The sequence below is a fragment of the Lolium perenne genome, chromosome 3 (assembly GCF_019359855.2).
Source record: "Lolium perenne isolate Kyuss_39 chromosome 3, Kyuss_2.0, whole genome shotgun sequence".
Classification (NCBI taxonomy): domain Eukaryota; kingdom Viridiplantae; phylum Streptophyta; class Magnoliopsida; order Poales; family Poaceae; genus Lolium; species Lolium perenne.
In genome coordinates this window covers 199,933,116-199,943,726 of record NC_067246.2, presented here as the reverse complement: position 1 = coordinate 199,943,726, position 10,611 = coordinate 199,933,116, and the positions used below count along the sequence as shown (strand labels likewise).

Genomic DNA, 10,611 nt, shown 5'->3' with positions numbered 1-10,611 from the left:
AATCCTTCGTGGGACCTCCACTCCTCCAAACGTGACGTACCTTCTTGCAAAGGAAGGGAACAAGGGAATACATCCTCGTCTCCGCGTGCCTCGGTTATTTCTATACCCGAGCTCGCTTTCCTTGTGATAGCCATCGTGCTTGAAGTACATATATCTTGCTATCACTTGTGCTACATATATCTTGTGCCTATCTTGCTTAGCTCTAGTTGTTATTGTTACACTTAGTTGAGCTTAGCATATTTAGGGTTTGTGCTTGTAATCTAAACGTTAGTTTAATTCCGCATTCTTATAAGACAAATTCGTAAGAGTTTTTAATTGCCTATTCACCCCCCTCAAGGCGACATCTCGATCTTTCACAAGGGCGACCCACGCGACATCCAGCTACTTCCTGACACCTTCGCCGACTTCGTCGCCGGCGATGACCGCCCGGGCACGCTGCATCTGCGGGAGGCTGCGTGCAGCTACTACCGGTAGATCGTGGTCGTGATCTACGACGCGCGGCAAGATGTACCTCCACATCGGCTGGAAGAAGTTCACACGCCACCACCGCCTCCAAGCCGGCTTCATGCTCGTGTTCTCCTACTTTGGTGACAGGGACATGAGCGTCAAGGTGTTCGACAAGACGCGTAGCCGCCGCCACTACCACGGCGATAGCGCCGAGTAGGAAGACAACTGAGTGTTGTTTCTTCGCAGCGAATATCGGCACACATATTTTCGGATGTTCTTCGTTGAAAGAACCAACAGGGACACCATCACCAGCTGGATTTTCCAGTTTGGGTGACTGGGTGTGTCCTCGAGTGTTCTTTCTTGGCAGCGAACACACGAAACCTGCGATGACCGGCCTAGTTAGGTTTATTTTTTTAGCAATATTTTTATATTTGTGTCAACCATGGTTCAAACTATGTATTAGCTTGTGAAAAACCATGTTCCAAATTATATCTTCATGTAAACTACGTTCCCAATTATGTATTAGTTTGTGGAATAAAAAGTTTCTTATTTAATTTTCTATGCATATATTTATGATTTTAAATTAAAACATCTATCGGGACGGTGTTTTTGGGGGCGCCGGTGTGGAAACAGCTCCCCAAATAGAGGATGCAGTGTCGGCGTCCGCCAACGGAGGTGCCGACGCCCCTGCTGGCGCCTATTGAGAGATGCCGGTGGAGATGCTCTAACTAGTGTTTTACACTTGCACGAACGAGAACAGAGCCTTAGAGCATCTCCAGTCGCGTCCCTCAAAGCGTCCCCCAAATCGCGCCGGATTCAGCGTTCGGGGGACGTGTTTTGTTCGTGCCGCGTTTGGGGGACGTCGCTCCCCAGCCGCGTCCCCCAAACGCTGCCCCAAACATTAAAAATACTTCTTTTTGAACATAGAACCATTTATCAAATATAGCATATGAATAAAAATGTTTGCGAGGATTGTTTTCAAATTAAAATACATCAAACAATAAAACAAGTAAACAAATATAATAAATAGGGCTAGATGCTAGATCAAGGTGCCACGGTATTTCCTTTGATCCTTCACAAATTCTCAACGAGATCAGCTTGAAGTTGATCATGAACATTGCTGTCACGGATCTCTGCGTGTATGGCGAGGAAATCAGCAAAATCTGCAGGCAACTCATGATCAACCTCCGCAAGAGGGCCCTCACACTCATAGGGACCAATATGTGTCCTGGCATGATTTTTGCGGTCATCCTCAATGATCATGTTGTGCATGATCACACAAGCCTGCATCATCACCTCCCACATTTGGTCGTGAGACCATCTTAGAGCAGGGTACCGGACAATGGCAAATTGTGCTTGAAGCACACCAAATGCCCGCTCGACATCCTTCCTGCAAGCCTCCTGTCGCGTAGAAAAGTGGGAATTCTTCAGACCTGATGGATTCGAGATTGTTTTGACAAAAGTGACCCATTTTGGATATATACCTTCGGCTAGATAATAGCCTTTCACAAGTCTGCTGAACACCGGAGACTGCTGCAACACATTGATGTCATTGTGTGATCCCGTCATGCCAAAGAAAGAATGCCAAATCCACAGGTCATAATCTGCCACAGCTTCAAGCACCACACTCCAATATACATGACGCCCTTTGTATATACCTTGCCAAGCAAACATGCAGTTCTTCCATGCCCAGTGCATGCAATCGATGGCGAAGCGGAGGTGGGGAGGATTTGACGCCGCGTTCTGGGACGCGATGGCGAAGCGGCGGCGGCGGAACGACCGGCGGGAGCGCCAGCCGCGACGACGGTGCCGAGTCTCAGAAGAGATCAGACACTCAAACGGCCGGCAAATCCAGCGGCAGCGGAGGGGTGGGAGGCGCGGGAAGGAAGGAGCGACGAGAAAATATGTGCGAATCAACGGTTTATGCAAATACTCGCCGACATGTGGGAGCCCGCGTCGGTTCGTCTCGCTTTTCGTTGTGTCCGGCGTACCCGGTGCGTCCCCTGTGGGACGGGAACGGCCTCGGGACGTCGGACACCGTAGCAGGGCGCGCCGGATAAAATTGGGGTTTTAGGGGACTGAAATCTTTTTTGGTCCGACGCGCCCAAAATTCTTTGGGGGAAGCTTTGGAGGACGCCAGTGGATGCTTTTAGTCTGACATGCGGAGCTGGCCAATTCGACGGAAGTTTCGCGTTCCGTGTGGTCTCCGAGAAGCTACGAGGAAGGTCGTCTTCTTTCCCGTGGCCGGGGAATAATACGCGTCCATGAGACCATGACCGCTGGCCGGCATTCCCGCGGTTGTTTTGAGTAGGCGAGAGCAGCTCATCTAACACCATCCACAATTGCTGATCAAACATCGCTACTCCTACTCGAGAGGGCTTTCTGTTTCCGCTTGGTAGCGGCCCTGCCGATCTGCCGTTATGATTATAATAGTTTTGCAAATACTGATGCCGTTCAAAAGGTCCAATATAAACCCGTTATGTATGTATGATCCATCGACGTGGCAGATAACATGTTTATTACCTAGTTCAAGCCTTTTCATTTTTTTTAGAATTATGTATTTTTCTTAGATTTCTTAGATGGAAGAGGTTAATAAACATGGTCAGTTGTAGTATGGGCTAGAATGCCCCTCCAATGGGACGTGGTATTTTGGCTCACATGTGCATATAAAAAATGCATGAAAAAACAAAATTTAAAATGTAAAAAAATGAAAAATGCTTGAACGAATAGGTTTGGGCGCCACCAAAAGTCAAGTTTTTTGCTTGGCTTGCAAATCAAAATAGAATTTGGACGGCCGATCGGTTGGAGAAGCGTGGATGGCCTAATTGTGGCTTATGCCCTCTTTGCAGGCAATGCGTTGAGACCGTCGAACACGTTTTTGTCCATTGCTGTTTCACCACTCATATTTGGCGCTCGATCTTGGAGTGGATGGGGATCGCTAACGACACCGTTGCTTGGACCAACTACACCTTCTTCGGATGGTGGAACATGATGGCGGGGGGCTCCTCCAATAACCGCAAGGGTTTTGCATCCCTAACCCTCCTAGTTACTTGGGAGGTGTGGAACGAGCGTAATGCTAGGGTCTTTCGTAATAAGAGTGCGCCCTCGGGTGTTGTAATTGATAAGATTAGAAATGAGTCGAGGCTTTGGGTGCTAGCGGGTGCCAAACGGTTGGGAAAATCATACCGGGAGAGTGATCCCTTTGTATCTTAGTTTCCTTTGCTTTCACATGTTTCTTTCATGTAAAACTCCTTCTTAATCAATAGATTGGGGCAAAGCTTTTGCCCCCGTTTCGAAAAAAAAAGTTTTCGGCGAAAAGAACATTTTATGTGGCCTGCGTAGAAAAGATAAAAGAAAATGTCTCATTGATTAGTCATGTTGGAACATCAAAATTTGTTTTTTTACACATGATATAAAAATTGTTCTTCTTTCCGGGAAACTTCTATGCGAACATAGAATGTTTATATGTACATGCAAAACAAATTATTTCAAAAAAAATTGACATTTTGTAATGTGTTTTCACACAATGTATTCATATACACCCTTGAGTAGTGTTTTTTTCTTGGTGGGAAAACATGCCCGTGGGTATAACCGGTTTTCGTAAAATACAGGCTAAAATACCCCCTAGATTTGTCAGATGTTTATATATTAGTCCAACATTGGTCAAGGTTCATTATATTTGAGCAAATTATGTGAAAACCAGAAAATTTCGTTCAGTGTGACTTTACTGGTAGTAACCTGTTTTTGACGAAATTTTGGAAATCTCGGCCAGAGAAAAAAAACTGCCCTTGAGGCAAATTGCATTTCTGCCCTGATCGTCGCTACCTGGCGTCCTATGCGAAGAAAATGTTTGTTTCTTCAGAAGGGTAGAAGAACAGACTTAACAACCGGCAACTACCACCGGAAGAAATTGAATGCCTCGAAGAAAACTTCCCTCGCACAGTGTCGTTATGACGCCACCTGCAGCAGCCAGGTCGCCAGCCATTCTTATATAAGATCACCGCCCATACTCAGCTCTTCCATAGGGCAGCTATTGTGTGCGCACAACCCAAAGATCGAGCTTTCATACCTACATTGAACACGCAACCAGCTAGCTTCGCTGCTGTAGTAACTCCAGCAGTCAACGAGGATGGTGAACCTGGTGGAGGCGCAGAAGCCGTTGCTGCACTTCCTGATCAGGCTGGCCGGGCTCCGGCAGCACACGGTCGACGTCGACGGCGCCGGGACGGAGCTCACTTTCTGGGTGCCCAAGGACAAGATCCCCAAGGACAAGTCCACCGTGCGCGAGATCACGCCCGAAGCTGCCGCCGGGAAGACCACCGACAAGGCGCCGGCGGCAGAGAGGCCGGCCGTCGTCCTCGTGCACGGCTTCGCCGCCGAAGGCATTGTCACCTGGCAGTTCCAGGTTTGCACTTTCTTCTTCTTTACTTCTACTCTGTCACTGCCTACGCGAATTGTCTCCGTTCTGATTCATGTGTACGTGCCAACTGTGCATATAGGCTGGCGTGCTGGCGAAGCACTACGACGTGTACATCCCGGACCTGCTCTACTTCGGCGGCTCCACATCGCCGTCGTCGGACCGGTCCCCGGCGTTCCAGGCGGAGTGCCTGGCGGCGGCGCTGGGGAAGCTGGGCGTGGAGCGGTGCACGGTGGTTGGGTTCAGCTACGGCGGGATGGTGGCCTTCAAGATGGCCGAGGCGCGCCCGGACCTCGTCCGCTCGCTCGTCGTGTCGGGCTCCGTCGTCGCCATGACCGACTCCATCAGCGAGACCACCCTCGAGAGGATCGGCGTCAAGTCGTCCGCCGAGCTGCTGCTGCCGGACTCCGTCAAGGGGCTCAAGGCGCTGCTCTCCATCGCCACGCACAGGAACCTCTGGTTCCCGGAGCGCCTCTACAGGGACTACCTCCAGGTACGTTTTTGACGAGCTTAATGCAGCACTGGTTCTCGTTTCAGTTTGGCGTGCATGGTCTGATCTAATCTGTGGTGGCGCATGCATGCAGGTGATGTTCACCAACCGCAAGGAAAGAGCGGAGCTGCTGGAAGGTTTGGTGGTCAGCAACAAAGACGCCACAGTGCCCGTCTTGCCACAGGTACGTTTGGCCACCATCTCCCACTCACCTTCGCCTCACCCTTCTTGACATGCCATGAAGCTGCGGATAGCACTCGGGCTGCAGTAATAGTGTAATACAGATTAACCACCTGATCTGCACGCTTTGGTTCATTGCTATATGTTTGGCAGGCTACCTGCTGCAGAAAACAAATCGTCTAAAACCCAATTTCACATCGATTTTGTTCATCTCTCATACGAATTGAGCCAAGAAAAAGGAGCGTGGTAAATCTAAACACAAATTGGTAAACGACAGTTACACACACAGTATACAAATATGCCTTCTTTTCTCTGTTATGTGTGATTCTAGTCAGAGTTCAGCCCTTTTCACACACAAAGAAAGGAAAAAAGTTAGTTCAACAACCTATTCTACTAGGAGAAAAACATGTGCTTTGTTTCATTGTTCGGGCTAAAAGGTGCAAATATCCCGATTGATCGTACTGCAGCATATCCAAACTTGAGATATGTTTGTACTAGCAGTACTACATTTGATTAGTCAGGAGGGCAGAAGGCATTCTCCTTTGGGAGTAATGGGGGTCATGAACGACGGCGGTACGTTGAAGGCTTTCAATGCTCTCATCTGATCAGATGACCTCTTCAATAATCGCTTACCAGATATGGCGCAACAAAGCCACAATATCCATCCACGAAGAAGTTAAACATACCAAGCAATTCCCGTGATTACTAGTGGAGAATTAAAAGAATACCTGAAGTTGCTGATAAAGTACAGTCCTAGAAGGAACTATGTGCTCCAGCCTTTGTGAAGTTCAAGTCATGCTTTTAGTTTCACAAGTTTTTTCACGGATCCGTCCTTTTCGAACAAAGCCCATCGATCACGGCATCGCTATCTCTTGACATAAATGGAGCAGATGCTTCACATCAGTGAACCTGACTGACGCCACATGCGTGATGAGTCTATCTCTGACGACCGTTTTCTTTTCTGTACTTGCACGCGCTGCAGAAAATACTTCTGCTCTGGGGAGAGAACGACAACATCTTCAACATCGAGCTCGCAAAGACAATGAAAGAGTAAGCTATGCTCTTGAGATCCCATACTTTCAGCTATAGCTCCACCACCACCATGCAAAGCGTAACCTACCATGTGAGCAGATATTCTAACAGATGGGTTTTCGTGTATACGCTGCAGACAGCTCGGTGAGAAGACGATGCTGCAGAGCATAGACAAGGCTGGGCATCTCGTGCACCTCGAGAGGCCCTGTGTCTACAACCGCCTCCTCAAGGAGTTCTTGGCGCACGTCAATGCTGAAGCTCCCAATAAGGAGTGACCAGTTAGAAGATCGACCGATGATCTGATCCGGAGAGTGGTTACATTTGTTCAGAAAGAATTGGAGTCCCATTTCTTGCAGTTTGATTGTTTGGCCGTGTACAAGATAGATATGTGAGTATGATGTAATACCATCGAGTCACCACCGCCGATATTTTTTATTTTGAGTCACAAGATTTATGTACACCAACTTGAAATGCTTCTAGATATATAACGGGATTGAGGTTATTTGTAGACTAGTTTGTGCATGGAGAGTATCAACATCTACAAATGTGTACCGAGTAGAGTATCAACATCTCAAAGTGCAAGAAATAAGAAAAAAAACAAATATATCAGCATGCAATAAATCTAGTACTAGGTTGCATCCAAGTGCAGCAGAAGAGAAGTAGATTGCACTCACAAACAACCAGCACCAATTAAATTCATAACACCAATTAAACGTAGCAGATTGCATCCAAGTGCAGAAGAACAGAATTTAAGCTGCACGAAAAATTCCTCCTACATCTTCTACACAGGACCATCCTATAAAATTTTAAAGTTCCCGTTTCAAAGCTTGTGGTTAGACACATCACTCTATATATACTTCTGAGTGGGCCGCAAAACCTTCTGTTATGTTGCTGCATGAAGTACTCCTAGATCACATTATAGTAACTGTGTGCTCTCGAGGTTGGGAAGAATTACTTCAAGCTGAAACCCTTGCTGTCATTGTCTCTGTAGTTCTGAAGATAATTGAACACCATGCTTTTGAGCTAGAAAATTGATAAAAAATATGAGCTCTTTTACGGTGATTGGCACGGAACTTTAGTTCCGTCTAATCTAATTTGGGTTCCATCTAATCTGATTTTTTTGTGACCGTCGATTAAATCAAGTGATAACTACTATTTAACTATTATCCTTTCGATGTATTTGGCACGGTCAAAACTATGATCATCAGTTTTGGAAGGAAATAAGTCTCGTGCCAGTTCCAACCAATCAAAAAGAATACTCGTGCGCCAGTCCAGATAAAAAAGAAAATGTATGGTGCAAATCTTCTCCCAAAACTCCTCCCCGACGACCTCCCAGGTCTCCGATGAGCTCACTCCATAGATCTCCGACCCAGGCTCCTCCGACTAACGACTCCCCTGTGCCCTGGCTCCGCCGCCCTGCTCGAGCGACGCCGCCGTCATCCGGCCAGCCACCGCTGGCCTCCGATCCACACGCCACAGCCAAATCGAACACCTCCGGCTCTTTTTTTTTCCATTGTGAAGTCCGCAGTCTTCTCCTTTTATCCATGTTGTCATGGATGGCTTCGTAACCTAATTGCCATCACGTGATAATATAGTGCATGTTCAGTGTTACAAAAGTGGATTAAGCGCTAAGCACTTTAGCCGCCATTATTCTGTCTGGGCAGCTACTAACATAAGAGGCCAGAGAGACTATCATGGATGTCGTAGCAAGGAGCTGAACTGGGGAACTTCTTTGTTCGCCAGTGTTGGTGCACACAAGCTGTATCCTCGTTGTAATTTTGCATTGTTCAAATAGTGAGTGGATATAGCTGTCAGATTTTGGAGGCATCATGTAAAGCTGGTAAACTTTTGGTGTTGATGAATTGATACTTTGGAAATTTTCTTTTGTCGATGGTAAAGCTGCTATATTGAAACTTTGTTATCACTTAACATCACAATCCATGTCTTGTGTTCTAAATGTAGATTTATATGCATTATGATATTCTACTTCTATTTAAAATGTTGTGGGTGTGAAGTAGTGCAATGAAGCTTGTCCAGAGGTCAATGTGCAATCCGAGCTTCTGTTCCTGAAGGACCTGTCGACCTTCACTTTCGGGAAGGGCAAGTGAAGGGCTGGGCATTACCAAGACGCATATACTTCAACGACGAGAGCCCTGCCATGCCTCCACCAGATTCGTACCTAGTGTTTCCAAGCTCCTATCCTTGATTGAAGAAGACAGCATTTCTTATTATGTCTATTGGCGTCTTAGCAATGGTGGCATTCTTGCACAATCATTTTGTGTTGGATAAATACTGCGGAAAGTCCCCACCCATAGATAAAAGGCATAAGAATGTGCATATCAACTCGCATCTTCTGCAGACACATCACGAGGTACAAATATTTTGAACACCATGGTTTGTTACAAATGTACCGAATAAACACGAAAATTTATAAGAGAATAAATTTATCAACATAGATAAAAGGCTTTTAATCGTTCAATCCTTTTGATAAGTAAAAAAGTGAAGTAGATGTCACTAAGAACACGGTCCGCCCACTCTAGCAAAGACACATGTTGACTCGTTCATGGCGATGACCTATCTTCGTCCAAGGCTCTCGGCCCAACATCAGGTCGCCTGAAGGGGCAACAACACTCCACGAATCTTCGTGTGGTTCGGACGGATCTTGGCAAAAAAGCATAGATAGTATTAAGATCAACAGAAAAATAATGCAGGTAAAAACACTACTCGATTGCGGTGTGCCTATCATCCCAATTCACGCCGCCGGCAAGCGCCATTCACCCAGCAGGTGTTTCGTGACGATGACGCACTCTTCTTCGCCAACAAATCACCACTACCGCCTCGGAAACAATGTGCTAAACAAGAAAAGCTCCCCCTCAAAGGTCGATTAGCTGCCTTCGAATGGTATCTTGTTTTATATTACCCAGTCATGAGCATTGTTCATCTTGCTACTTACAAATCCAATACATTAAAGAAACAATAATGAACCCCAAGAATTACTTCTGCGTCAGGTCGGTAGATCAACTGCGGAGGATTAAACATTGTGACATGCAAAACTGTGATCCCCAAATGCAAAATTTGGAGACAACACAACAAAAAAAAAAACTCCTAGATAACTTAACTTAACAGGAAAACAGAATCACCTTAGCAATCACATGACCTTCATTTTGTGCCAACATTTACCACCTTTTTCTCTGGCTTGTGGCTGCAAAATATCCATCTTACAGGAAACCAACCAGTCCATTTATCCTAGCACCAGAATTCCATTTATCCTAACAATGGAAATGCCACAACCGCACTTGAGTAATCAAACAAATGGCCACCACTGCCAAACAAGAAAATGGCACAAAGCTTCAGTAATTGAAGTTCAAGACAAAGTATGAAGTGAATCTTACATCCAACAAAAGGACGCACTGCCTTCGCCTGAAACGTGAGAACAATTTATTGTCCATAACTCTACAGTTTCATGAGCTTGTATCTCCCAGATACGCTCAACATTAAATCCTAGTGTTGGAAAGTAGAACAAAACGAAAATCTTAGACCAAAAATAATAATGGGTATGCATTGACTATGGTATGTTCATATTCTATAGTCAGGTACCTGGCAAGGACCATAGCGAGAAACATATTTCAATTTCCCCAGTGACATCAAGAACAAATGCATATCTAAAAAAAAAATCAAGAACAAATGCATCTACAGGAGGAGGACAACCTTACCGGGATGTGAAGTTGAGCCGCCGCCGCCTGCTCCTTTCTCGCCTAGCTCCGACGGGCGACAGCCACCCAACGCCACCGCCGCTCCTCTCCTCGCCGGCCATGACCAACGCCACCGCCGCTCCTCCCCTCGCCGGCCCGGCCATGTTGATCCAAGTTGATAAAGAACGCCGCCGCTCCTCCCCTTGCCGGCCTGGCCGTGTTGATCCAGGTTGATAAAGAACACAGCCGCCTCTGCCACTTCCCTCCGTTGCGGGGATCGCCGGGAGAGAATGATTGAGAGATTGAGAGTGTTATAATCGAGATGCACAGTAAACGAAGAACGAAAAGTAAAA

General features: G+C 46.5%; 1 protein-coding gene and 1 long non-coding RNA gene across 2 annotated transcripts; one reads left to right on the top strand and one right to left on the bottom strand.

Annotated features, from left to right (window-relative positions):
• Window positions 1-4,469: 4,469 nt before the first annotated feature.
• LOC127343069 (uncharacterized) lies at window positions 4,470-7,079 on the top strand. Its single transcript, XM_051369146.2, has 5 exons — window positions 4,470-4,852; window positions 4,947-5,357; window positions 5,449-5,538; window positions 6,517-6,584; window positions 6,703-7,079. The coding sequence occupies exons 1-5, from the start codon at window positions 4,577-4,579 to the stop codon at window positions 6,839-6,841; spliced, it is 984 nt and encodes a 327-aa protein (XP_051225106.1). The 5' UTR covers window positions 4,470-4,576; the 3' UTR covers window positions 6,842-7,079.
• Window positions 7,080-8,917: 1,838 nt separating this feature from the next.
• Window positions 8,918-10,574, bottom strand: LOC127343068 (uncharacterized). The gene is made up of 2 exons (XR_007877022.2): window positions 10,280-10,574; window positions 8,918-10,067 (listed from the first exon to the last, which is right to left on the bottom strand). It is a non-coding gene; the product is annotated as an uncharacterized lncRNA (long non-coding RNA).
• Between the last annotated feature and the right edge of the window lie 37 nt (window positions 10,575-10,611).